This window comes from Taeniopygia guttata, chromosome 20 (genome assembly GCF_048771995.1).
Source record: "Taeniopygia guttata chromosome 20, bTaeGut7.mat, whole genome shotgun sequence".
In the NCBI taxonomy this organism is placed as follows: Eukaryota; Metazoa; Chordata; class Aves; order Passeriformes; family Estrildidae; genus Taeniopygia; species Taeniopygia guttata.
In genome coordinates, this window is record NC_133045.1 from 1,227,894 (window position 1) to 1,254,384 (window position 26,491).

Sequence of the window (26,491 nt, forward strand, 5' to 3'; positions counted from 1 at the left end):
GGCCGGGCTCGGGGGCCGGGCTCGGGGGCCGGGCTCGGGGGCCGGGCTCGGGGGCCGGGCTCCGGGGCCGGGCTCGGGGGCCGGGCTCCGGGGCCGGGCTCGGGGGCCGGGCTCCGGGGCCGGGCTCGGGGGCCGGGCTCCGGGGCCGGGCTCGGGGGCCGGGCTCCGGGGCCGGGCTCCGGGGCCGGGCTCGGGGGCCGGGCTCCGGGGCCGGGCTCGGGGGCCGGGCTCCGGGGCCGGGCTCGGGGGCCGGGCTCCGGGGCCGGGCTCGGGGGCCGGGCTCCGGGGCCGGGCTCGGGGGCCGCTCCTCCCCGGGGCCGGGGGCGCTCCGGGCCGCTCGGGCCTGTGGTGGGTGCTGCCGGGGCAGCTCGGGGCGGAGGAGAGGGGCCGGGCCCCGCTCCTGCCGGGGCTGCTCCATGGCCCGAGCAGCGCCTGACCCGCACAAGGGGATCAGCCCTGGCGACGCCGCACCAGGCGGGTTCCGGGCCAAGCCTCCGGGAGCTTGATCCGAGATTCCTTCCTCCACCTCCAGAAGGCTGGAAGAGTTTTCCAGGGGATGTGCATGGACATTATGTCGCTGCCACAGCCAGCCCGTAGCAGGGGGCTCACATGTCACCCCTTGTCACGGGGCAAGGGGGCACCAGCACCCAGTGGGACAACCAGCAAGAGATGCTGTGACATTGCCCCAGAGCGGCTGGGTTTCTGCTCTCCCACAGCCTTCCTTCCATCGCTGGCTGCTCGTGCTTGTGGCCCTCTGGGATGAGAGCTGGAGACCATACTTCCCTCCACAGCACAGGGGGTTTGGGTTGCCGTTTGCAGGTGCAGCTGGCCAGGCTCACCTGGCGCTGGTGGCTCCCTGCTCCTGGCTCCAGCAGCACCGGCACAGGTGCCAGGAGGGGCTGAGGCTGCTGGGCAGCACAGGGAGCCAGCACAAAGCCGGGGCAGCCCAAATGGGGGCACAGCACCAGCTCTGCCTGGGGCAGGCCTGAGCTGCGGTTACCAACAGCTCCCATTTGGCAGGGTGGACTTATATGTGTTGAGGGGCTTGGGTTACATGGATGTTTCTGAGATCAAATTGGCTGAAACATTTAAATTTTCCCCTACACTTCTTCAAGAGATAGACCTAAAAAACAACAGTGAAATAACTGTTAAGATGGAAGATGTTGTTTCTCTCCATGGTCCAAGTTTGTGAAAATTCCTTATCCCTGCAACAACACTGGCTTCTCTCGACTTGGCACACAAACTTGTCTCTTTGGCTGCCAGATCTGAAAAATCCATCTACTGCCCCAATGTATCCTGAACATTTGCTGTTTTGGGAGGCAGAGCGTGTGGAGTGCTGTTTGGATCTGGGGAGGTCACCTGACAGGTACATGTCCTACTTTCTCATCCTCCAATGACCCAGCTAATCCCCCGCATGAGCAGCTCCACTGGCTCGGTGCTCCTCAACACAGGGACTTGTAAATCTTCCTTTGCTGAGGCACTGGCAAGCTTTTGGTTGTGCCTCCAGCAGCCTGAGGGCATGACTAGTGCCAGTTATAGTAAATCAATAAATAGAAATAAGGACAGGAGTAGGATAGTTTGGCTTTTGCAAACCAGTCTCAGCCTGCTCCACTTTCAGGCATCTCTCCAGTCTCCCTATCCCCAGCAGCTGGAAAGGCGTTTCTTCCCCACCACTGCATCTTGTCCAAGGCCAGGAGCTATGTCCATACTGCATCCTCTTCCACCCACTGCCTGGCAGAGGATCAACCCACGAACCCAGCCTCTGCCTCTCTGGTGTTCACGACAAACCCAAACCAATTGGCTGTGGCAGGAGCAGCCACCTCAGCGTCTCTGGCTGGTGACGTGCCAGTCATGTCACGGCTGGCTCCAGCCTGACCAGCCCCTGGGGTTGAGGTGGGGGAGAAGGTCAGAGCCCCAGTCAGGGAAGGTTAATGTGGCTCTGTCCTACCACAGATCAGATCCCATGGGCTCTGGAAGGAGCCACGCTGAGGGGGCAGTGGTGTTGCTCCTCAGAGCTGTGGGTCAGCAGTTGGGGACTCTCCCTGAGGGTCAGCATGAAACTCCTTGAGGCTGAGAGCCCTCAGCTCATTGCATAGGGATTGTGCATTCCAGAGGACCCTTCTAAAATCCTGAGACTTCGTACAGTCACGTAATTCCAATTCTACTTCACCGCATGAATCTATATTCAAATGTTAGCTGAGATTTAATTAGTTTATCTAGTTTAATTAATTTATAAATTTTAATTTATAAAATAAGTTTATTTGAATATATTGTCTCAATATTACAAGCTTCATGACACCTGTGGGTAGCTGAAAGCTAACAGCTGTGAGCACAGTCTTTGCAAGCTTGGAAATCGAGCTGAGGAACTGCAGAGATGGTGACACCCCATGAAGAGGACAGAGGTTCCTTGGGGGGTGCTGCCACCCCAACAGGCACTGCTAGGTGCCAGTGGCAGGTCTAGCTGGGCTCTGACAACTGGGATTGGCAGCACTGGAGATGCCTGGGGGCATACCCACCCTCCAACACCCCTTGGCACCCACCCCAGTTTTCTCCCTTTAACACTCACAGTAACTTGCATTAATTTCAGTACATTGTGTGCCTGGAGGCCAAGGACACCAGAAACTTGCTTTACCAGGTCCACCGCACAAAACACTTACTGCTCACCTCTCAGCAAAGTTAGGCAAGGGGATCTCTCTCTCCTTCCTGCCAGGGACTGGCTGCTCTTTGCTGAAAGCCAAGGTGATGTTCTGCAGGTCTGCAGCTTAGCAGGGAGCTCCGCTGCGGGGAGTGCAGCCTCTGTGTCAGCTCCATGAGGATACAGCTACTGTTGGAACTGCATCCCAGCAGCTGGGCTCCCACAGCCCAGCTCTCCAGAGCAGGAAGGACACTCTTCTCCCCCCGAGCTGAGGCACTATGGCAGCACTGACCCCACCAGCCTTTGGCTCCTTCCCAACAAGGAGTACAGAGTGCAGAGCAAGCTTGTTGCATCAGTGCAGAACTGTGAGGGCAGGGGTGCTGCCCAAGCCCTGCTCTCCCACAGCATTCCCTGCTCCTGTCAGCCACTGCTCTCCTGTCCTCCCAGCACCAAACCATGCTCTCCACTAGACCATTCTTGTGTCAACCTCTCAAATCTCTGCAAGTGCTCCCTGAATTTATAGTTCTCATTGTTTGCAAGATGCTCAGCTCCGTTCTGCTGGCTGCCACATTCCCATGAGCTTCTTAAAATTAACTCCTTCCTTCATGAGCAGACACCAAAGACTTAGTTCTCATGCTGACCAGCTCAGGGGATACCAGTTCCTAGCTCCTGAGGCACCCCTTTAAACAGGAACACCCTTTAAAACAGTGAAGAGAGAAAAACCTGCAGCTGGGCAACAGCAATCAGTAGATTCTTTACAAGGAGCCTAAAGAGATCCAGAGGCCAATGTCTGTTCATGGTCATGATCCTCCTCGGCTCAGGTTCAGCTTCCAGCCCCTGGAACTGCACTGAACTGTGCAAGGAGCTGCACTGGTGGGAGCACAGGCAAGCAAGGAGCAGAGCAAAGGGTCAGGGAAGCAGCTCTGCACTCTCTCTGCACAAGGTGCAGCAGTGCTCCAGGCCCTGCTCCACACCACACCTGAACACTCTGGAAGGAGCACTGGCTCAGTGTGTCATGGGGCAGAGACAGTCGCTAAAGGAGTGGAAGAGCTTGGACAGTCAACACGGCTTAGCCAAAGCATGGATCTAAGCATTGCTACCACTGCAAATGCTTCTGGCCTCTTCTCAAAGTGCAGCACAAGAGACCTAAGAATCCCAAAAACTTTACCAAAAAATCTGACTCTGAAAGGAGTCCCACACACCCACCATTTTACAAAACATCAAAGACCAGAGGACACAGAAGCTGCACAGTGGATTATTCAGGCAACATTTATTGGAGCATTTCAAGTATACAATGGTTTTACTGATGGCTGTAAGCAGCTAAGATGCAGACAGACAGGAAAGGGTGACCTAGAACTAGCAGGCTATGCAATTTTCATGGGAAATTAATGATTTCAGCTGATAGGAGAGGAAGAGAAAGTAGCAGACTAAAAGTTTGGGGACTGGGGGGAGAAAATAAAGAAGTTTTTATTGAGATAATTTACTTAAGTTGGCCACTCACAAGTAGCAGAAGCTGTCTGCTATTGCACTCTTCCCTTGGCATTGCAAGGACCTAAAATAACCAGGGCTGTTTCTTCACCAAGACCAGACAGATTTTCCCTGGTAAGAATGGAGGCTTGCCCTGGCTCAGCACTTGGAGATTGAGATCCCTGGCTTTGCACTCCCAGTGAGAGTCAGACTGTGGCACTTCCACCAGAGAGGAGGCAATGCAGGCTTGCAGCAAGAGCACACTAAACTACCAACCCCTCACTATAAGGCAGCATTAGGTCAGGACTCTTTTTGGGTGCCTGAGCTGTTTAGAGAAGCAAGGACCACATGGCAACAAGACTACAAGGTCCTGTGACAATAACAAGGACTGTGCATGTTTCCCAAGAACTATTTCTGAAAGATACATTCTTAAAAAATACCTTAAAGCAGAGACTCCCTATTGATGCACAAAAAGGGCATGACTAGGGAGGGACTGAGCTATGAAGTGATCAAGCACTTCCCAAACCAGAGGTTGTATACTTTGCCCAGTTTGCAAGATGGTACTTCTGCATTTAAGATAATAGCTGCCTTGATTGTGTTTTTGTGTCCTGAATTTATGAACAAAGAGCAGTTGAATTCAAGATCTTAAAATCAAATTGAAACACTAACATTTAACAGGGTATCTCCAGAATGACTCCTTCGAGACTATGAAGCTCTGAGGTATGTGATGGCAACTTGGTAGTCAGGCTGGCAGAGTGCAGTGGAGCTTCTAAGCCTCCTGAATACATCTTGGTTCACCAAATGAATCAGTTCTTCCTAGCAAAATCACTTAAAAATTTGTCTTCGGCAAAAAGCATTTAAAAATTCTGATCGACAACTGATTTGCAAATAAAACAAAAAAATAATTAGAAATGGTAACAACACAGTCTGTTTAATCAAATCAGACCTGGTTACTACAAAAACATGCTAAGGACAGCCACCAGCTCTTGTCCTGGGTGCTGCTGTGCCTTCTGCCTACATACCTACAGCTGCTTTTGAAACACCGTCTAAAGGACAACCATGGAAGACAAGTCAGGGTTTAATGACAGATTTCAAACAGAAGGTCATACATACATTAAATTAATAGATTCAACCTTCAGCACACAGGAGCTTGATAAGAGTTACTGGCTAGAGTCACAGAAAGTTCCAAATTTGAACAGTCTTGAACCACTTCCAAAAATTCCAATGGCTTTTCAATAGTTCAAATAATTCACGGGTATAAAAAATGGAGACAGGCTTTCCAGCAGAAGAGTTGGGGCTCCTCCAGGCTGCCCAGACCACTGGTACAGAGGAGAGCTGGTTTGACTTCCCCACTTTGCCACCAGTCCACTAAAGACTAGGATTTATTAAAACCTTCTCTACTTATTGATGACTGATTTGACAGGCAAATGCTGCAGACTGTGTCAATCATAGTGGATGGCAGTATAGAAGATTATCCAAACAACCTGTGGGGAGGAAAGGAAGGGAAGGTTATTTGGATGCCTCTGGAGAGGTCTCAGACACAGCAAACAAGCCTCAGGCCTTGCTTTCAACAGGTGACTGAATTCCAGCTTTGAGGTGATCTTGGAGAGATCTTAGGATCACCACTTGCCCTAAATGGTGGCATTCAACTTGTCTGCCAGCCTCTCCACATTAAAATCCCACCACAGCCCTTCCAAGGATTTAGAGGCACCAGCTAATCAAGTGGTGTGATCAGATACTTGGGGAAGGGGAGTAAGGGAAAAACAAAGACACCCAAAACACCAGTCCAGGTGTAACTAGTTCTAGATGGAATGGGACTCCACCATGGTGTCTAGGACAGAGGATGGGAGTGGCTGATGCATCCATTACTACAGAGAAATCCCAGGTGTCAGCACTGTATTTCACAGGCAGCAATCCCAGTTACTGCCGCTTGGTGCTAACACATCTGCCTTCTCTCACCACTGCCCCTGCTCTCTTCCCAGGTCTTCAGAAAGTGCACCAACACAATTCACAAATCATCTTAAAGACAGCAAGAGGCATTACCAGGAAGAGTGCAAAAGATGTCATGAATCCCTCCTTCGTTAGCTCCCATGTCCCACCATATTCCTCTTCATCTATCTGCTGGAAGCTGCTGAAGTAGAGGTACAGAACACCAGCATTGATCAGGCAGAATCTGCAGGGAGATGTTAGGAACCATCATTGCAGTGGTACAGGCTCTAGGTATCCCACATACCATACAGTGAAATATCTTCCATCTACAGCAGAGTGGAAGCAAAGAGGAATTCTTTTCCTGCAGTGCTTCCCAGGTAGCTCAGTCACTTCCTTGAAAGAGCCCCTTCAGGTGAGCTTTCCAGGCTGGGATGAAGTTCACCTGACAAGGCACAACCTACTCCTAGTAGGGCTCAAGAGGCAGAAGTCAAAAGCTGGAAGTATCCTTAGAGCTGCAAAATGGCAGGTTCTCCTGACCTGCAGACTGATAGTTCTGCCTCTACAGAGGATCTGTGTGTGCTTCTTGACTCTGAGGCAGCAGAGAGGGAAAACTGGCACCTCCATGCTCAGGGTTAGATCTCTGTGAGCATCCCAGGACCAAGCAGGGAAGAAGAGATAAGAGCCACACGGACTCAACAGTGCCCTGCAGTCCCAGCACTAGGGTCCAGCCTGAGACACCTCAATGCTCTCCGGTCTGTGCTGCAGCAGAGAGAACAAACACGACCTTCTGTTTGTCCTAAGACAGGTTTGGCTTTACACCAGCCCAGCTTGGGGCTGGGGCAGCCTGGGCTGGGACAGGTCGGTATCCTGCAAGGAAGGCTATGTGGGAAGGGTGGGATGACAACACACACACAAAGTGGGTGAGCAGCAGCAGCTGGAGCAGCTGTGTCACTGCACAGCACAGAGAAACCCACACACACTTCCAGAAACTTTTGGTTTTCCACTGTACACCAAATCCCTCCTGATAACATTTAGCACAGGAATTGGCTTAGGTGCCTGAAGGTGCCTTGTCAATTAACAGTGACTAAGTAAGAACAATGAACTGTTCCTGGGGGCACTTCACATTTAACCTTTTGTCAGCTAACTAACCAGGTTCCTGCTGGAGCATCACCCCTCCCCTTTCTTGCCAAAACCAGAACACTCAGGAGGAGGGACAAGCTGACAACTGAACTTTGCCTAAGAAAAGCTGTGAGGCAAGAGCTCGACTATTAAGACATTGGCTATGCAGAGATAATTGCAAATGAAGACTCCCCAGAGCAGATCCAGCATCTTCCCAGAGCAGATGTGCAGAGAGCAGGACTGTGTCCCCACCTCTGCTGGCCCTTGAACACTTCCAGGTGAGTGTCAGGGCCAAGCACATTTTCTCATCACGACTCACTGCAGCCTTCAGACACCTTTGGGGAGGTGACCTGGCTGTCATGTCTTGGGATTCAATGCACAAATCCCCTTCAAGCACTGCCTTGAAGGGCCGTATCAGGAAGCCAGGAGTGCTGCTGAGCTCTGCTCATGCCACTGTGCCAGTGCCACTGTGCTTGCTTGGGACCTGCAGCCTCTCATATTCTGAGCAAACCTTTTTTTTTTTCACAGAGCAGCTGCCCCTGTCTGCTGATAGAGCCTCCTGTCTGAGCAGGGCTCAAAGACCAGGACATGCACACCTTCCCCCCATGAACACTCCTTCCTGGGTGATCACAGCAGGCACCACACTCCCAGCCCCTACCACTCATGCAGGACATACACCAAGTTAATTGAAATGCTGGTTCCCTGCTTCTGCTATTGCCCCCTTTAATAACAAAACAAATAATAAATTTTAGAAGTATTAATCAGGCTGAGGAGAAAGAGACTGATGGACATGTTATGATGCAGATGAATTTCATGGCAACCAGCAATGGAAAGAAATGCTGGCTGTGAGACATAGAGCAAGCAGAGCCTGCCTTTAGCCAGCCCACTGTTCACAGCACAGCCTCAAACAGGCTCCCAGGCCAGCCCAAATGTGGGAACGTACACGAGACAGAAAAGGAAATAAACCTTACACTGCTATTCCCACGAATCCCTTCAGTGGAACTACTCCCCAGATGATTCCCAAAATAACTGCAATGATCTGCCGGAACCAGTAGATCACATCTAAAAACTCGTCCTGAGGAGACAAAGCACAAGAAAAATGTTGGCATTTATTACGTTAGTTTTGTTTTTTTTTTTTAAAGCACCACACAATTAACAGGTGAAAATTCAGCATACTGAACACTTAGTTCCCCACTCAGAGTATAAAATATTTCACTCAGAACACATAAAGCAGCTTGGGGCATTGTGCACCCTGGACTCCTCTGCTTCCACATGAAACACACAGCTTTGTCCTCCGATGGGCCAACAAGTCTCTAATCCCCTTATTTACTAAAGGTGCAATAGTAATCCCCTGGAATAAACGTTTAAAGAAATGTTTATGCTTTGAGAGTGTTCCACCCACGCTGGCCAAGGCCCTCCTGCGCCCAAGAGCTTTCAGGGCTCAGGGCAGCTCCAAAGCACAGCTGTACTCACTCATGGCACAAGAACTCCTGTGCTTCCTGAGCAGCAGGGCTGTGCTCATTCCTGTGTCCAAGGGCCCACACTTCTGTAGCTATTGCAGCCCAGCAGCAGGGCTCTCACTTTAATAAAATTCACTTCAGGTCACATCTCTTTTCCCAGCCTCCCCAGGACTAGGATTGTCCCAGCATCCCCCCAGACCCCAAAGCCTTTGTGGTCCCCTCAAAGCCTTTGTGGTCCCCCCAAAGCCTGTGGGATGTGCAGCTGTTCAGGTCCATGTGGAAGACGTGAATCCATGTCAGATACGGACATTTCTTCTGGTCACTGCACTTGTCAGGCAGCTCAGCCTTCAGTTCACCTCCCACTGGATCAAAACATCGGCACAGCTGTCCCTGCTCCCCTGCTGACTCTGAAATTCCGGCTCCATCTGCCAGAGGCGAGGGGGCAGGGACACACGAGTCTCAACAGTCCGGGGAACCACAGGTAAGGAAAAGGTGACACAGACTGCTGTGTGACCCCCACGAAACAGAGCGTGCCACTTCCCCACGCCAAAAGCAAAGGCAGCAGCAGGGAGCGGAATGCCTGGAACACGCTGCGGGCCCGGGCATGGCAGGGATCCAGCGGAGCCCCAGCGGGTCACCCGCGGCAGCGCAGGAGAGGCACCGAGCAGGAGCCTGCAACACACGGCAGATGGGCACAGGGGAACTTCGGAAAGCTGTTTCTGCCGTTCCTCGAGCCATACAAGGGAAATTTTTATTTAATCCGAGAAGAGTTTTAAACCACATGCCAAAAGTAACGGAGGTGTCTTACCAGGGCGTTTGCCTTGGCTCCAGGCCCAAGGAGCAAAGAGCCGGGCCCCGCGGGGGCACGGCCGGGCCATGTGCCGCCACGGGGCCCCGGGAAACACGGCTCCGCTCGGCGGGGCGGCTGCCGCACTCCACTACGAGCGTTTAGCCCACAACCGCCCCCGCCGCTCCCGGGGCCGCGGGCACGGGGCGCTGCCGAGCCCCGGCACGGCCCGGCACGGCCCGGCACGGCCCCGGCACGGCCCCGGCACGGCCCGGCCGCGGCACCGCCCCAGCGCCGGCCCGGCGGGTCCCCGCAGGGCTTCGGCTGCGCTCAGGGCCGGCGGCACCCTCGCGGCACGGAGCCGCTGCGCCAGGCGGGTCCCGGCCCCCCGCGCCCGCCCCTCAGGGCCCCTTCGGTCCCGCCGCCCCGGCCCCACCTTGTCGTGCCAGGCGGAGTCGCTGCGCAGCGCTTTGCCCCACACGGAGCCGCGCCCGGCCGCGCCGCCGTTGGCCACCGCGTGGTGCTGCGGGTGCGGCGGCTCGTCCCGGCGCCGCCCGCCGCTCATCCCGCTCCGCCGGGATCCTGCGCCGGGATCCGCCCGCCCAGCCCGGAACCGGCCCGGAACCGGCCCGGAACCGGCCCGGCCCGCCGCACGTGACATGGGCGGGGCCGCGCCCGACGGCGGCCGAGAGGGGCGGGGAGGGAAGGGAAGGGAAGGGAAGGGAAGGGAAGGGAAGGGAAGGGAAGGGAAGGGAAGGGAAGGGAAGGGAAGGGAAGGGAAGGGAAAAAGGGAAGGGAAGGGAAAAAGGGAAGGGAAGGGAAAAAGGGAAGGGAAGGGAAAAAGGGAAGGGAAGGGAAGGGAAGGGAAGGGAAGGGAAGGGAAGGGAAGGGAAGGGAAAAAGGGAAGGGAAGGGAACGGAAGGGAAGGGAAAAAGGGAAGGGAAGGGAACGGAAGGGAAAAAGGGAAGGGAAGGGAAAAAGGGAAGGGAAGGGAAGGGAAAAAGGGAAGGGAAGGGAAGGGAAGGGAAGGGAAGGGAAGGGAAGGGAAGGGAAGGGAAGGGAAGGGAAGGGAAGGGAAGGGAAAGGGAGGGAAGGGAAGGGAAGGGAAGAAGGGAAGGGAAAAAGGGAAGGGAAGGGAAGGGAAAAAGGGAAGGGAAGGGAAGGGAAAAAGGGAAGGGAAGGGAAGGGAAGGGAAGGGAAGGGAAGGGAAAAAGGGAAGGGAAGGGAAAAAGGGAAGGGAAGGGAAAAAGGGAAGGGAAGGGAAAAAGGGAAGGGAAGGGAAGGGAAGGGAAGGGAAAAAGGGAAGGGAAGGGAAGGGAAGGGAAGGGAAAAAGGGAAGGGAAGGGAAGGGAAGGGAAAAAGGGAAGGGAAGGGAAAAAGGGAAGGGAAGGGAAGGGAAAAAGGGAAGGGAAGGGAAGGGAAGGGAAGGGAAGGGAAGGGAAGGGAAGGGAAGGGAAGGGAAGGGAAGGGAAGGGAAGGGAAGGGAAGGGAAGGGAAAGGGAGGGAAGGGAAGGGAAGAAGGGAAGGGAAAAAGGGAAGGGAAGGGAAGGGAAGGGAAGGGAAAAAGGGAAGGGAAGGGAAGGGAAAAAGGGAAGGGAAGGGAAGGGAAGGGAAGGGAAGGGAAGGGAAGGGAAGGGAAGGGAAAGGGAGGGAAGGGAAGGGAAGAAGGGAAGGGAAAAAGGGAAGGGAAGGGGAAGGGAAGGGAAGGGGAAGGGAAGAAGGGAAGGGAAGGGAAGAAGGGAAGGGAAGGGAGTCCAGTCTAGTCTCGGCCTGACGGGGCCATAACACAGCGAAAGGGCCAGACAGCAATGCCGGTGTTGCTGGGTGGGAGAGGGGACGGCCCTTCGCAGCCCTGCAGTGTCTCCGAGCCTGCAAACAGGCCAGCACAGGGGATCCCGGTGCACAGCCTGACTGTGGAGGCTCCACAGGGACGGAGGGTTGGGAGTCCGTAGGATACACACGGTCGTCCAGCTTCTCACCTGGTTATTCACCTGACCTTAGAGCAGCTGAACATATGGGGGCTGTGGATAGACTTATCACATGTGCAGCCCTAAAGATTTGACTCTTTTTTATGTTCTTGCCTTCCAGGAGCAGTGGTACTCAGGCCAGTTGCATTTCTCCTGGAAAAACATGCCAGAATTACTCCTGCATGGTGTGCGCAGGTTGTCTGTCCCCGCTGCGTTCCCCAGGCCCGCGGAGCCGTCCCGCAGGTTGGCTCAGCAGGGTGGTGTGGGTAGAGAGGGGCCTTAGGGAGAATATTCCAGGTGCTCCTGACAGCTGACTTTGGTGCTGCTGGGGCCGCTCCAGGCACTGCTGGAAGCCCTGGGTGGCATGGGGATCCTCACCGGTGCCAGTGGGGCTGAGCCCTCCGCAGGTGCCCTGTGTGGAGCCGTTCCTCCCTCCCCTGCTGTGCACATCCCTGGCACAGCATGAGCCTCGCCGTTCCTTTTTCCCAGTAACAAACTCCAGGCCTGAGGTCCTGCATTTCTTGTTACCTCACAGTTCTGCAGACATGATGTGCTGAGCATCTCCAGAGCCTGGCTGCAGTTCTAAACGCTCCAGCAGGAGCTGCTTTGCTGCCAGCAGGACCTGGAGCCCATGGGTGCAGGCTGACCCTGTGTGGGCTGGGTGGGGTCAGCACAGAGGGAAGAGGCTGAGGAGTCCCAGAGCTCTGATCGCTTCCAGCTGGGGCCATGTTGTTTAAATACAGATTATGTGAGATACTTATAGATTTATGGAGAAGTGTCTTGTCCTGCTCCTGCAAGGCTATCAGGCCCTGATCACCTCCAGCCCCTTGGGCATTTGCCAGAAGCCAGAGGCTGGTCCAAGCCAAAGAAGCCTCATGGCATGGCCAGGAAGGGGACATGCAGTGTGGGGTCATCGCTGTGTCTTTGGCACCTCTTTTGCCTCTGACCCCCACAGCAGGTCCAGGCCAGATGTGTCCTGGCTCCAGTCTTGCTCCCTGGACACTCCTCCAGTGCTTGGGTAGAGTGGAAACAGTGTCCCTGTCCCCACTTCACAGGGATGGAAATGCCTGCGTGGTGATGAAGACACCTGGGTCAGGGAATTGAACTGAAATTCACACTCTTTAAAAAAATGGCTTGTTTTACACTATTTCCATTGCCTGATGCTGAGAGAGAGAGAAGCAAATTAAATTTGGGCTTGAAAGAGCTGGAGGGAGGCAGGAGAGGTGCCAGAGGGCACAAACAGGCCCTGGTAAGGGATGTGTGTTGGCAGACACATGGAAGCAGGGGAGAAGGATAACATGGGCAGCCCTGGGCACAGACAGGGAAGGCAGGAAGGGCTGGATGGGGCTCAAAGGACAGCAGAGGTGGCCCAGCTGTAGGGCTGCAAAGCTGGAGGAACTGCCATGTGCCTGCAGCCCCTCTTTAGCAGCTCCCCTCGCAGAGGCCTGGCTGGACACTTGCCCAGTGGTGAGAAAGCAGGGCTCAGCGAGGGACAGCAGCTCCCCCAGAGGGGCTGCAGGTGGCTCCTGCTCCTGCTGGGCTCCTGGGAGCACCTGGGCCCTGCTGAGGCTGGGCTTCTGTAGCACAGATAACTCTGGGACCAGCCACGGGGTGGCAGCTCAGGCTGGCTGACTCCTGACTGTTTTTTTTGTTTTGTTTTGCTTTGCTTTGGTTTTTTTTAATCTTTCCTTATATTTTTTATTAAAAAGACAAACCTTCTGGGGCCTCCCTGTCCAGCTCATGGGCATGGTGCTTTCCCTGGCTGGCTTGTCTCCACCCTGGCATAATATCCAGCAGCATTTCCAACTCTACTCCTGCATTCTCCTGGCTTCTGAGCCCATGGCCTGTCCTTCAGAGGGGCTGCAGGCAGGACACCTGCTTCCAGCGAAGGGTCAGGAGCCTCTGTGGCCCCCCAGAGGGGGCAATGCCCCTGCAGATTTCATCCAAGCAGTATGGGGACATGGGTAGGATGTCCCCATGTCAGTCAGGCTCTTGGCAGAGCAGGTCACCGGTCTTCTGAGCCAGTGGGAGCAAGCTCCATGCCTTGGGCAGGATCAGGCCAGCTGGCCAGAGGGCACAGCCACTGCTTTTATATCAGGGTTGAAACAGGTTTTTTTGCTTTTTAGCTGTTGTTTGCAGTGATGCCCTGCAGGAGAATGGCAGCTGGAGATTAATTTGTGTCACTGTTCATTTCTGTTCTTCATCTGTGCTGCTGCAAGTGCAGTGTGCTCCATGCTGTCCCCTCTGATCAGGGCCTGGTCCTCAGCCTCAATTTCTCACATCTTCACGGGCAGTGATGGAGCTCCTGGGAATGCTGAGGCTGGGCAGTCCTGCTCTGGCTGCCCGCGCAGGGTTGTGTCCCCAGAAGAGCACTCCCTCTCAGAGGTACTCTCTTCCACCTTCCTGCTCCTCTGCAGGCTGAATTCTGCCCCTGGTGTCGTGGGACCCCACAAAACAGAGATAAACTTCCTCTAGGATGATGTCTGGAGGGGCATCACCCTCCGAGGAGGGATCCCACAGGACCAGGAGCTCCTCTCGGTGCCTGCAGGACTGTGATGAGGCTCGGGGCTGCTGATGGGCGTGAAATGTGAGCAAGAGCTGCTGCCCTGGAGAGGTGTCCCGGGATCAGTGTGAGTCCTGCCTTGAGTGGAGCAGCTCCCCATCCCTGTTTCTCCAAGCTCTGTATTCCTTCTTGGGAACGGGGCATTTCCCCAGCTGTTCTCTGCTCCAGGCCACTTTTTAGAGAGCCTTTGAGGGGCTGCTTGACCCTTCTGGCCGCTGTTCCCTTTGCGTGGCCACTCACGGTGCAGCCTGTGGCCCCTGTCTGGCCTCTGCACGGACCCCCAGGTGTCGGAATCTGTGGGTATTGGTGATTCCGAGATTGTAGAAAGTCTCTGTCTTTCTGCCCCGTTGCCAAAGAAGAAGCCATAATTCGTCTGTGCTGGTTTCAAGGTTGTTTATTCTTGCTTATCTATAACATGTTCTGCTGCCCTGCCGCAGCTCTGTCCTGCAGGGCAGCGTGTGGGGCTCTGCCCCCAGTGGGATGTTACAAACATTATATACCAGAAACTACGTGTACTATATTTACAATCATGTACCAATATCTATCATCTACATTAAACAGCGTGTCCCCAGCCTAAACCAATGGAAAAATGCCAACACCACAGTGAAACATGGAGGGCATGAAGAAGGAGGAAAAGGACAAGACACACACAATTCCTCCATCTTGTCCCCTCTGAACCCCTAATCTAGAATCCTAAAATTTTACTTTTGCACCCGTGTCACACTTAATTATTACTCTTATCAAATGCTCAAAGCTTGTAATTCATCCTGTAAGATTGAAAACTCCTCTCCATGGACAGAGATCACAGACAGTGTCTCTCGGGGCTCTGTACAGGGGGGTTCCTGACCCCTGCCAGGGTCCCAGACCTGCCAGGGCAGCCAGAGGGAAGCCCTGGATTCCCACACGCAGGGATCTCTGGTCCTGCAGCAGCCCCACCAGCAAGGGCCTGCCCCGCCACAGCCCGAGCAGCTCCAGGGAGCTCCGGGCGAGCCGCGGCCCCCGGCAGTGCCACCCGCAGGGCGAGCCCCACCCGTGTCACCCGGCGGGGCCGCAGTGCCCGGTGCCCCCGGCGCTGCGCATCCCCCCGCGGGATGGGGCACGCGTGGGCCGCCGCTTTCGTCTATATAAGGGCGTCCCGGCCCCGCGGCCCCGGCCCCGCCGCATTCTTCTGCCTTGTATGGGCCGGGCCGGGCCGGGCCGGGACCCGGGGCCCGCCCGCCCGCGGAGCCGCGTCCCGCAGAGCCGCACCGGCCCCGCAGCTCCCGCACGGCCCGGCCCGCAGCTCCGGCAGCTCCCGCAGCTCCCGCGGCTCCCGCTCCGGGACAGGTGAGGCGGCGGCGCCGGGACCGCCCCGGGACGGGAACGAGCGGCCCCGGCACGGGAACGAGCGGCCGCGGCGGGGAGAGAGGGGCGGGATGGAGCGGGAGGGATGGAGCCGAGGGGAGCAGCCCCGGAATACAGAGCCTGGAGAAACAGGGATGGGGAGCTGCTCCACTCAAGGCAGGACTCACACTGATCCTGGGACACCTCTCCAGGGCAGCAGCTCTTGCTCACATTTCACGCCCATCAGCAACCCTGAGCCTCATCACAGTCCTGCAGGCACCGAGAGGAGCTCCTGGTCCTGTGGGATCCCTCCTTGGAGGGTGATGCCCCTCCAGACATCATCCCAGAGGAAGTTTATCTCTGTTTTGTGGGGTCTCACAACACCAGGGGCAGAATTCAGCCTGCAGAGGAGCAGGAAGGTGGAAGAGAGAGATACTGGGAGTACTTCTGAGAGAGCAGGGGGAGCTAGCCCGGCTGCCTCAGGGACAGAGGGAGGCAGCCCCACCGCTCCGCCACCTCTGTAGTGCTGGAGCTGGTGCCGAGGTCAGCCCTGGGGACGGGTCGGGGTGGCAGGAGGATCCCCGTGTGCCCTGCCGGGAATCCTGTACCCGGGCAGCCTCTTGCCAGGCTCAGCAGAAATGTCCCGCAAGGGCAGGTGGGGATGGATGCTGAGCCAAGCTGAGGGGAACTGCAGTGCCTTGGAGCTGGGACATCCTGACCTCCCCAGGATGGCAGAGCTGCAGGAGCAGATCCTGCTGGCACTGGCTTCACCCACCTCCTGATCTCTGAGACTGTTCCAGCCTGGAAGATCTGCTTTTCCTCCAAGTCCTTTTGCTGATGACCAGAGCCAAGATCCGGATGCATGCGTGATGCTCCAGATATCTCCCCAGTGACCTGGGGGCAACTTCAGGCAATAAACTTCTTCAAAGCAGAAAAGCTTTATTTAGCTCATTTCCTTCAGCCTTAAGCACAGAGGGATGTTGTGTTTGGTTTAGTCTTTCCCATGAAAATTTGAAGTCCTCTTGGCTTCCCTCCCAGCATGCCCCTTTGGTACAAAATGTTTCGACTGTGATAAAAGCCAGGCGAGCTCTAAAACATGGATGTGTAAGAGAAGGTGGCCGGAGCTGAATTCTTTGGAGTGGAACATCCCCAAATGTTAACAACCACAGCTGCTGACCAAAGATGGTTGGGTTCCTTCAATCGCTGGAATTTTTTTCCTCTTTCCCTGGCAGGCTCTGTGCGGTTGTAGGAGGAGTTTGCGGTCACCTCCCCCCTCCGAGGCGCTGCGGCCACATTCCCCTGCCGAGGTGAGCCCCTTAATTCCCCGGGAAAACAGCAAACTGCGGCCGGGACGCGTTGTGCTGACTGCCCGAGGCCATGGAGAATTGTGCCCGAGTCCATTTCCCGGCCTCCCCGGGCATCGCACGGGGCTGGGAGCTTTGCACACCGAGCATGTCTATGCCACGGCTTCTCCGGGGAGGCTGCACAACTTTGGAAGGGTTTGCGTGTGTCCCATGGTGAGCTCCTTGTCTCCTAAACTTGGTGGGAAGCAACTAGTCCAGAAAGCATCCGCTGAACTTGCAGCTGAGCCCCACAGCTGTGCGTGGACCTGGCCAGGTCCCCAGTGTCCGGTGGGAGCTGGGGAGGGCTGGGATGAGCTCTGCCTCCCCGGGGGCCGCTGCACACTTTGCTCTGACTCTGATGCTGCCCTGGTCCTTCCTCCCTGGCATCAGTGCCGGTGGCTGCGGCTGGACGGGAGACACAGGGCTCAGGCTCTGCTTTCCTCTCACCTCCAGGCTTCCTTTCCCAGATCTCTAATAAGGGCCATAAAAGGAGCAGAATGGCACCGCCTGCATTCCTGCGGCGGCGAGTGGGCTGAGGACTCTTCCCGCAGCTCCCGGTGCCTCTGGCTGCCAGTGGGGCTCCCCTGGCACCAGAAATCCTCCTTGGTGAAGCTGAGAAATGCCACATCGCATGGGCTTCCTGAGCAGGGCTGTGCTGGAGGAAAGGGATGGTTTAACAACGAAAGAAGCAGGGGAGATGAGCTGCTCCCTGGGGCTGTGAGAGGTGCCTGCGGCTGGCAAAGCTTTGTGCCAGGGGCATGCACAAGGCACCTCCTCACCCCACTGGCCCTCCTGCCACCCTGGAGCAGGGGTGGGACCTGCTGCCTGTGCGGGGATACCAGGTAGCCGCATGTGGTGGGGGGGCAGTGCTTGCCCACCAGTGAATGTGGCTGCCTCGTGGCTTACTGGTACTTGCACCTCTCTTTGGGAAGTGGCACTGGGCAGAGGTTTGAGCACAGTCCCCCCTGAGGAGCCAATGTTCGCCCTGCAGGACCATCCCTCGGGACAGCCCAGGCTGCTGGAATCACCCTCTGCCTCCCTGACCCAAAGCATCCAGTGGAGGCACGTCCTGCCTCTCGCTGCCAGGATCCTGTGGAGGAGCTGCTGGAGCAGGTGTCCCTGCCCAGCTCTGTCAGGGACAGCAGGGCAGTCCCTCTGCAGCCTCCTCAGCACTTCCAGAGGTGGCTCCTGCTGGAGCAGCTTCTGGGGAGCCAGCCCTGGGAAACTCTTAGCAGCATATCCTGGGAGATCATAGCTTCTGATCCATGTGAACGCCCCAGGGACTGGGTACAGGCTGCTGCCACCTCTGCCAGAGGAGCTGCCCTGTCCCCTGCCTGCCACTCCTCTTTTGTGCCACCCAGCCTGTCACAGCACCCTCAGCGCAGCTCCCGCCGGGCCTGTGAGCTGGAGCAGCACAGGGGAGCTGCAGGGGAGGGGGGCAGCAGGCAGGAGGGGAAGGATGGGGCTGGGACAGGCTGCCTGCCCTGGCAGCATTGCCATGTCCCTTTGGCTTGTCCCACCCTCCCCAGCACAGCCAGGAAGCAGCACCAGGATGGAGTTGCTTGCTTGGTTTTTACCAAGGAGGAAACACATGGCAGTTTATATTACTGATAACTGGGAGTCCTTTCCTCTTTCAAACGAAACTATTTACTAATTTATGAACTCTTTAGGTCAGCCCCATGGTCCCTTGGGTCTGGCTCAGGTGGGGAGGCACAAGCCTAGCAGATCATTTCGCCTTCACTGCAGAAGGCTGGGAAATTGTTTTGGCAGGACAGTGGCAGAGGGACAAGGAAACAGGGGCAGCTGGTGACAGGGGGAGTTGGGGACCAGATCAGTGTGTGGCTGTCATGGTGTCACCCAGCACTGACCTCCTTGGCTCTGCTGCCCAGATTCCACAGTTCCTGGGCTGGAGCAGTGTTGGGATGGGGCTTTCAGCAGGGGGTGCCAGGAGCAGGACCTGTGTCCGTGTGTTTCCCTCTTGCTGAGGGGAAGCTGGAGCTTTGGTGGCTGCACCATTTGTTTGAGCTGAGTCCAGCCCAGCTTGCAGGGCATCATGGCCAGGCACACCCTGCAATGCTCCTGGAACTGGGTTTTTGGGAGTACTGGAAAGCATGGCTACCAGGGCAGTGTGGCCATCAAGCCCTTGTGCAGAGCATGGACTGCTCCAGCTGAATCGGGTTTTGCTGCAGATTCCTGCACAGAATCCATGCACAGGAACCTTTCCCCACACTGACCCAAAAATCTCTTCCCAAGTCCCAGCCAGCCCAAGGGGGCTGTCAAACAGCAGAGACAGAACGACTGACCTGGACCTTGGGACTGAGCACCTTTCCAGGGCACATTTTGGATCAAACTGCAGATCCATGTGCTGTCAAAATTGTACTTAACCCTGCTGAAGAGCACTGTCTGTGGAGATGGTGCCAAGCTGTGCTGCTGCTGGTCACAGTCAGGGCAGGGTAAATATTTGGATAATATTAATTCATGTGGTGAGAGGAAAACTCCTGCTTATTTCTATAGTCTTCTAATAATTCTGCTAATAATTTGATGTCTTTTGAAAGCCAGCCCAGTGCCATGGGCCAGCAGCAGAGCTTTTATTTCTGGCTCTGACTCAGCCTGGTGGTGTTGTGGTGCTGCAGGGAGCTTCCCACACTGCTGCCGTGGGATGTCACCCCCGTTCCATCTGGGGGGGTCACTGGTGCCATCTGGAGGTGTCACTGGTGCTCGCTGCTGCCTGGCAGGGCACGCAGAGAGGGGCTGCCTGCTGCAAAGAGCTCTGTGGGGCTGGAGGAAGCAGCAGGCAGAGAGGGACTGCGGGATGAGGTCTTCTGCTCACCCAGGGTGGGCACAGCTGGGCTCTGCTGCTCCCCTTGGCTGCCTAGGGACAAACAGCTCTTTCCTGGTGGGCACTGGGAAGGAGGAGAGTTCAGGGGATGTGAGGTGGTTTGGTGGCTGCTGTCAGGAGCTGAGGTCAGCACAAGGGAGGGGGTTGAGGGAGCTGTGGATTCCATCCTGGAATAGGGGGCATGTGGGTGATGAGGGAGGACTCCTGGGGACATGAGGCATGTTCCCTGGAGATGAAGGGCCCTGCCTGGGCTCTGTGGGTGCTCCCACAGTGGGCTGGGAGCCTTGTCAGGATGTGGGAAGAGTGTCCAGCTCCCTCTGAGCTTGGCTGGTCACTATGGTGTGTTGGGCTGTGATTTGACACTCTGTGGTGCCCTTGGAATGTCCTTCCAGCACAGCCCAGCTGCAGGACCTGGAGACCACAGCAGGCTGAGGAGCAGGCTGGTGGTGCCCTGCTCCTGCCCCAGCCCCTACCTCTGCTACCCCTTGAGAGAGTGGTGGCAGGAGAGGAAGGAGAGACCTGGAGAGGGGATCTGTGGGGAGGGCAGGGGAAGGCTCTCTGAAGGTTGTTTGCTCTGCTCTGGTCCATGCCAGCACCAGGGGATGTTTCCCAGGTCTCCATGGTCCCCCTGGGGTGAGCACTAAAGAGCCAGCTGGGAAGCAGATCCCAGAGCAGCCCAGCAGGGACTGTCCTGCTGCAGCTTACTGGGGTGTGTCTCCATGAGAGAGAACGTGGTTCCTGAATTACTCCATCCAGGGCACTGATGAGGAGCCCAGATCCTGCTGCCCACCAGGCATGGGGCACACAGAGCACAGGACTGATTCTCTGCTCTTCCACCGTGGAGTCCCTTCATGATCCATCATTTGCTATTGTCCCAGCAGCTGCTGCCTGAGCCACACACTGGCCAGGAGGAGAGCCAGGGCTGGTGTGAGGGAGGAACGGCTGTGGCACAAACAGTGTCCCTTCCCTGGGCTGGCCTCGGTCCAGCCTACCCCACAGGACCATCCCAGCCTGTCCCCCACGGCCAGGAGTCCCCTGGGAGAAAGCTGAGCATCCTCCTCTCAGGCAGTGTCAGGGAGGAGGGAGTTCCAAACCCTGAGTGCATCCCTCAGTCTGGCAGCCCCCTGCTGGGAGCCTGAGGGGCACTGGGTGCCATCCTGAGGTGGGAGTGGGCTCTCTACTCCAGCCCTGTTCCTGTTGGGAGCCTCAGTTCCAGTTGGGCACAGCACCCCCCACCTTGGAAGGACCAGATTTTCCTGCTGTCATCCTGCCCCAGTGGTGCTTGGGGTCTGCGTGGTCCCTGTGCCATTCCCCATGGGACACACACTACCCCAGCCACGTCCCCAAAGGTGGGTCTGTCCCACTGCTGCTCCCCCTTCTCCTGGCATTCATTACCTGTAACAGCAGCACCCTCCTCAGTGCCCTGCAGCCCCGGGGCTCCTGGCTCCTCTCCTGCCTCTGCAGCCCCCCAAGGCTGATGGGCTCCCCTCCCCTCTGCCCCTTCCCATGGGCTCCCTGGGCAGGGCTGCGGGTCACCGGGATAGCAGCAAGAAGTGTTTGACCCCTCAGGAGTGGGTGGATGGATGGATGGATGGATGGATGGATGATGGATGGATGGAAGGATGGATGGATGGATGGATGGATGGATGGATGGATGGATGGATGGATGATGGATGGATGGATGGATGGATGGATGGATGGATGGATGGATGATGGATGGACAGATGGATGATGGATGGATGATGGATGGATGGATGATGGATGGATGATGGATGGATGGATGGATGATGGATGATGGATGGATGGATGGATGATGGATGGATGGATGATGGATGGATGATGGATGGATGGATGGATGATGGATGGATGGATGGGTGATGGATGGATGGATGGATGATGGATGGATGGATGGATGATGGATGGATGGATGGGTGATGGATGGATGGATGGATGATGGATGGATGATGGATGGATGGATGGATGGATGATGGATGGATGATGGATGGATGGATGGATGGATGGATGGATGGATGGATGGATGGATGATGGATGGATGGATGGATGGATGGATGGATGGATGGGTGATGGATGGATGATGGATGGATGGATGGATGAGGGATGGATGAGGGATGGATGAGGGATGGATGAGGGATGGATGAGGGATGGATAGCTGGATGGATGAAGGATGGGTGGGGATGGATGGATGGATGGATGGATGGATGGATGGATGGATGGATGGATGTACATGGGAAGCAGTGGTGTCTGAGGAATGTGCCTGGAGCAGATAACCCCTTGGTGCTCGTTGCTGGGGCTGCTTCTGTGCTGTGACAAAGAGAGCACGAGGGTGACCCCCCCAAGCTGGCAGCCGGGCTGGGCCTGGAGAGCCTGTTGGAGTGAGGGGAGGTGGAGAGGCATGGCCACAGTGACTGAAGTGCCAAAACCTCCATCCCCATGGCCCCGGGACTGGCACCCAGCTGGGTGCTGGGCCTGGATATGCAGAGAGGACAGGCAGCGAGTGGGTTTGAGGGCTGCCTGCAGCCCGAGGGGATGGTCCTGGGGAACTGCTGCTCTGTGACTGCCCATGGAACTCATCAGAGCTCAAGTCCTGCCCATCCCCATGGCTGACCCTGTGTCTGTCTCATCTCCCTGTGTTGCTCAAGTATGTGACAGCTGGGGAAGTTGAGGCACAGGACTGGAGGTGCCGGGGCGGTGTGTCCCTGTGTATCCCTGCTCTGGCCCCCTGGCTCGGCCTGTCCCCAGCCCTCCTGATGCTCCTGCCCCCAGGTACTCCCCCAGCCGCCAAGATGTCCAGCAAACGTGCCAAAGCCAAGACCACCAAGAAGCGCCCCCAGCGTGCCACCTCCAATGTCTTCGCCATGTTTGACCAGTCGCAGATCCAGGAGTTCAAGGAGGCTTTCAACATGATCGACCAGAACCGAGATGGCTTCATTGACAAGGAGGATCTGCACGACATGCTGGCTTCCCTTGGTGAGGACACCCTGCACCTGTGCCCCGCAGGTCCCTCTGCCCCCGGCACCACCTCGTGAGCAGGGAGAGCTGCAGGGTGACCTCACCCAGCCCACACCCGGCGCTGGACACTGGCTGTGTTGCTGTGTTGGGATGCCTCAAAGCCTGGGATGGGATTTCTCTGCTCCAGCAGCTGACAGAAGGGGTGTTTGTGAGGCATCCAAGGGCAGCAGCTCTGTGTGCTGCTCACAGGTGCACTCACCAGAAGGGAAGAGACCCTCGGAGCTGGAGAAGCTCTGCCCTGGGAGCACCAGGAGTGCAGCCATGGAGTGTTTGAGTAGACTCACCCCAGGATGTCACTGGGGCTGTCCCATGTGGAACAAAGCCCTCCTGTAGCACTCAGCTGGGGTGACAAAGGCAGGTCCCCGTGCCGGTGTGATACCTGGGCTGGTTGAGACTTGCAGGTCTGTTCCCACTCCCTGCTCTGAGCCATTCTCCTTTGCTGCAGACCATGGCTCCCTCCTCCCACCCCCAGTGGTATCTCCGCTGCACTTTGGGAGATCTGTCAATTATTGACCTGGCGGCCAAACCTGTTCTGGAGGTCCTGCCTGACCACAGGAGGGATCTCCCTCCTCCCAGGGGGCCAGAGCTCTGGGAGCAGAGAGGGGCCAGCACTGGGGGCACAGACCTCAGCAGAGCAGCTGAACCATCGCCAGTGCACCCATGGTGGGAGCAGTGCTGGGGACATAGAAACACGAGGCTTGTGTGAGGACATTGCTGCCCCTCTCGTCAGAGCTGTCAGGGGGATGGGAAAAGCCATGGGTTTCATTCCAGTAACCCCCAAATCAATTACTGCACTTCCCCCAAAGCAGAGCTTGTTCCCAGGTGTAGATGAAAGCATCAGGAGAGGTGCTGAGGGGAGCACTGGGCACTGCAGAAACTCCCTTCCCATGTTCGTGGGGTGGGTGAACAAGAACCAGCAGATCAATGTGCAAGGGATAAAAGTCATTCCAGCTGTTTGCACAGGCTGACCCCGGGGGTGGGAGCTGGGTGAGCAGGGCCCTGCATCCACGGCCTCCCTGCCTGTGTCCCGCAGGGAAGAACCCCACTGACGAGTACCTGGAGGGGATGATGAGCGAGGCGCCGGGGCCCATCAACTTCACCATGTTCCTCACTATGTTCGGGGAGAAGCTGAACGGCACCGACCCTGAGGACGTGATCCGCAACGCCTTCGCCTGCTTCGACGAGGAGGCCTCAGGTGCAGCACTGCCCCTCTGCCACAGCCAGCACAGGGGCTGGGCCGCCCTCGGGGACAGTCCCCAGGCAGCTCCAGAGCGGGGTGGCTTTGGGAGAGGTGGGGAAGGTGCTGTGCTCAGCCCTCCTGGTGCCCCCTGCTAACGCTGTGCCCTGCCCTCCTTGCAGGCTTCATCCACGAGGACCACCTGCGTGAGCTGCTGACCACCATGGGGGACAGGTTCACTGATGAGGAGGTGGATGAGATGTACCGGGAGGCGCCCATCGACAAAAAGGGCAACTTCAACTACGTGGAGTTCACCCGCATCCTGAAGCATGGGGCCAAGGACAAGGACGATTAGAGCCTGCAGCCACTCGCCCCTTCTGCCCCATCCCCTGCACACCACCTGCCCCTGGGCCCCCCTTGTTGCCCCACAGCAGACTCCTCCCACGGGAAACACCTCCCAGGACCATCACCCTGCATCAGGACACGCTTGGAAGGAACACACTCCCATCACTGTGCTGCTGTGTGCCCATCCAGCCTTCCCTTCCCATCACCTCTCCCACCCACTGGCTGCCCCAGCCTTGCTGTGACCTCCCCCCAGCGGCCACTGACCCCCTCAAAGTCCCCATGCCACTGATCCCGGAGTCGGGGTGAGCATCCCCTGCTGACCTGCAGGGGTTTGGGCTGGGTCCAGCCTGAGAGAGCCCCATGCAGGCCCATAGCACAGCCCATAGAGGAAAAGCCCCTCTCCCTCTCCTCCCTCACTCCCCCTTCAGGAAAGAACCCCCATTTTGTTCCTCCTGCCTGGCTGTTTTATGGCTTTAGAGCCTGAGATCTGAGGGATTTAGGAAGCTGAAGGGGTGTATAAAGCCTGACGGGTGTGACAGATGTGTGCTGTGTGTGGCTGCCTCGTGACCCTGTGCCCCCTGTGCTGTGCCCAGGGCTTTGGGAAAGTTTGGGCACTGCAGCTCCTCACCTCAGTGCCCGTGTCAGCTAGGGCCCTTTCCAATGGGGCAGCCTGGTTTGGAAACCAAATTGCTCTCAAATGATGTAAAATCAGCTTGAGCATCATTTTCTGCCTTAGCTGGTGGGCTGAAGGTGGTTCTGCTCGGCCCCTGTGCCAGGATGGGCTGAGAGACACTTGGCAAGGTGCCAGCCATGCTCCCCATGTCAGCTGGTCCAGGGTTCCAGGGGCTTGGCTGTCCTTCGGTGTCACCCTGCACGGGTCGGGGGGGCAAGAGACAGAGAGGATAAGAAATGGGGAGGAGGTTTGTCCCCTTGGTTTGGTTATTTGTCACCACCCTGACAAAGGTGTGGGAGCATGGGGTGCTCCCACCTTGATACCTTGTGAAGCTGTGGTTTTAAAATGCTGCTTGAAGCCTGCCCTGGAGGGAAGCATGAGTTTCCAGCAATTCTTTATTTAAAATGGGGGGACAAACCTACAAAACCTGGTGAGGGTACAGTGCACGGCAGAGATGCTGCCAGTGCTGGGAAGGCTCGGGTAGGGTCTGAGGGAGCTACGTGGGCATTTGCCAGGCTCAGAGGCATCAGAGCCTTGCCAGGCCCCAGGTGATGCTCTCTCGCCTGGGAGGTGATCCATGAATGAAAAGCTTCTCCTTGGTCTCAGTGCTCCTATTTTGCAGGCACTACTAACACCAGGAAAAAGGAACTAAGTTGTCAGATGTGAAAGGGTGACCCGGGATCTCCAGGGAGTTCCCCAGGGTCAGGGCTTGTGCTCTGCAGCAGCAGACCCAAACCAGCCCACCTCCAGCCTCATGGGTACCAAGCTTCTCCCCTAATTCACTGCTCTGCCAGGGAAAACCTACAGTTCTCCCACAGCCAGAGAGAATTCCCTGGCTGGAGGCTTCTGGAGGCCTGGATGCTTTATAAAACCTCCTTCACTGTGACACCCAGCAAAGTGAGCATCCGACAGACATCACTTTAGGGCAGAGGAGCTGATGCTGGAGCTGGGGACAGATCAGCTCCTGGAGCAGCTGCTCAGCAGTGCTGCTCAGCCCCTCTGACCCCAAGGGATCATCCTCTGTGAGCAGCCCAGATTCTCACAGGGCCAGGAATGGGATGGACCCACTGCTGCTCTGAGGTGGGAGCTGCCACAGACTCCAGCCTGGGCCTGTCAGAGGTGCTCCCTCAAGCAGCTGCCAAAACTGCTTGGTCTGAGCTGTGGTGGCACCGTGGGACTTTCAGCCCTGAGGCAGCAAAGCAGAACAAATTTGTTATTGGACACTGGGGTATTTATGGGAAGAGTAAATAAACTTCACTGGCACAGGTTTCCCAGAGCAGCTGTGGCTGCCCCACCCCTGGAAGTGTTCAAGGCCAGGTTAGACAGGACTTGGAGCACCCTGGGATAGGGGGAGATGTCTCTGCCCATGACAGGAGGAGGAACGAGATGGGCTTTAAGGTCCCCTCCAGCCCAGACCATTCTGGGATTCGATGAATCGATGAAACTCCAAAATTATCTGGGCTCACGTGAACCTCATGGAGTTCAACCAGGCCAAGTGCAAGGTCCTGCACCTGGGTCAGGGCAGCCCCAGCACCAGCACAGGCTGGGGCTGGGTGGGTGGGGAGCAGCCCTGGGAGAAGGACTTGGGGGTGCTGGTGGTGACAAATTGGATGTGCCCTGGCCATGGGCACTGGCAGCCCAGAAAGTCAACTGTAATTGGGCTGCATCAGAAACAGCAGAGACAGCAGGTGGTCCTGATCTGACTCTTTTCAAAGGTATTAAATAGCAGCAAAATAAAGACATTCATTTCAGAAGTGTTCACTTGGGGCAGGGGGACACCAGGTTAGGTGAACCTTTAGGTCAGTCTAGAAGAGCTGTTCCAGTGCAGAAGTGT

At 56.6% G+C, this 26,491-nt stretch overlaps 2 protein-coding genes and 1 long non-coding RNA gene across 3 annotated transcripts; 2 read left to right on the top strand and 1 right to left on the bottom strand.

Moving 5' to 3' along the window:
- Window positions 1-3,879: 3,879 nt before the first annotated feature.
- On the bottom strand, window positions 3,880-10,059 carry RAB5IF (RAB5 interacting factor). Its single transcript, XM_002194082.6, has 4 exons — window positions 9,834-10,059; window positions 8,122-8,225; window positions 6,146-6,275; window positions 3,880-5,586 (listed from the first exon to the last, which is right to left on the bottom strand). Exons 1-4 carry the CDS (start codon window positions 10,056-10,058, stop codon window positions 5,545-5,547), a joined length of 501 nt encoding a protein of 166 aa, XP_002194118.3. The 5' UTR covers window position 10,059; the 3' UTR covers window positions 3,880-5,544.
- A 1,019-nt stretch (window positions 10,060-11,078) lies between these two features.
- Window positions 11,079-12,129, top strand: LOC140680391 (uncharacterized). Its single transcript, XR_012051592.1, has 2 exons — window positions 11,079-11,607; window positions 11,900-12,129. It is a non-coding gene; the product is annotated as an uncharacterized lncRNA (long non-coding RNA).
- Window positions 12,130-15,095: 2,966 nt separating this feature from the next.
- On the top strand, window positions 15,096-24,522 carry MYL9 (myosin light chain 9). The gene is made up of 5 exons (XM_030288649.4): window positions 15,096-15,253; window positions 16,483-16,557; window positions 22,217-22,420; window positions 23,496-23,657; window positions 23,822-24,522. The coding sequence occupies exons 3-5, from the start codon at window positions 22,237-22,239 to the stop codon at window positions 23,992-23,994; spliced, it is 519 nt and encodes a 172-aa protein (XP_030144509.1). The 5' UTR covers window positions 15,096-15,253; window positions 16,483-16,557; window positions 22,217-22,236; the 3' UTR covers window positions 23,995-24,522.
- Window positions 24,523-26,491: the final 1,969 nt, after the last annotated feature.

Coding starts and splice junctions, on each gene's coding strand:
- RAB5IF (XM_002194082.6), bottom strand. CDS start 10,058: ATGTCACGTGCGGCGGGCCGGGCCGGTTCCGGGCCGGTTCCGGGCCGG. Junction 8,226..9,833: donor ACTCCGCCTGGCACGACAAG/GTGGGGCCGGGG, acceptor TTGTCTCCTCAG/GACGAGTTTTTAGATGTGAT. Junction 5,587..6,145: donor CATCTTTTGCACTCTTCCTG/GTAATGCCTCTT, acceptor TCCTCCCCACAG/GTTGTTTGGATAATCTTCTA.
- MYL9 (XM_030288649.4), top strand. CDS start 22,237: ATGTCCAGCAAACGTGCCAAAGCCAAGACCACCAAGAAGCGCCCCCAG. Junction 22,421..23,495: donor CGACATGCTGGCTTCCCTTG/GTGAGGACACCC, acceptor TGTGTCCCGCAG/GGAAGAACCCCACTGACGAG. Junction 23,658..23,821: donor CTTCGACGAGGAGGCCTCAG/GTGCAGCACTGC, acceptor CCCTCCTTGCAG/GCTTCATCCACGAGGACCAC.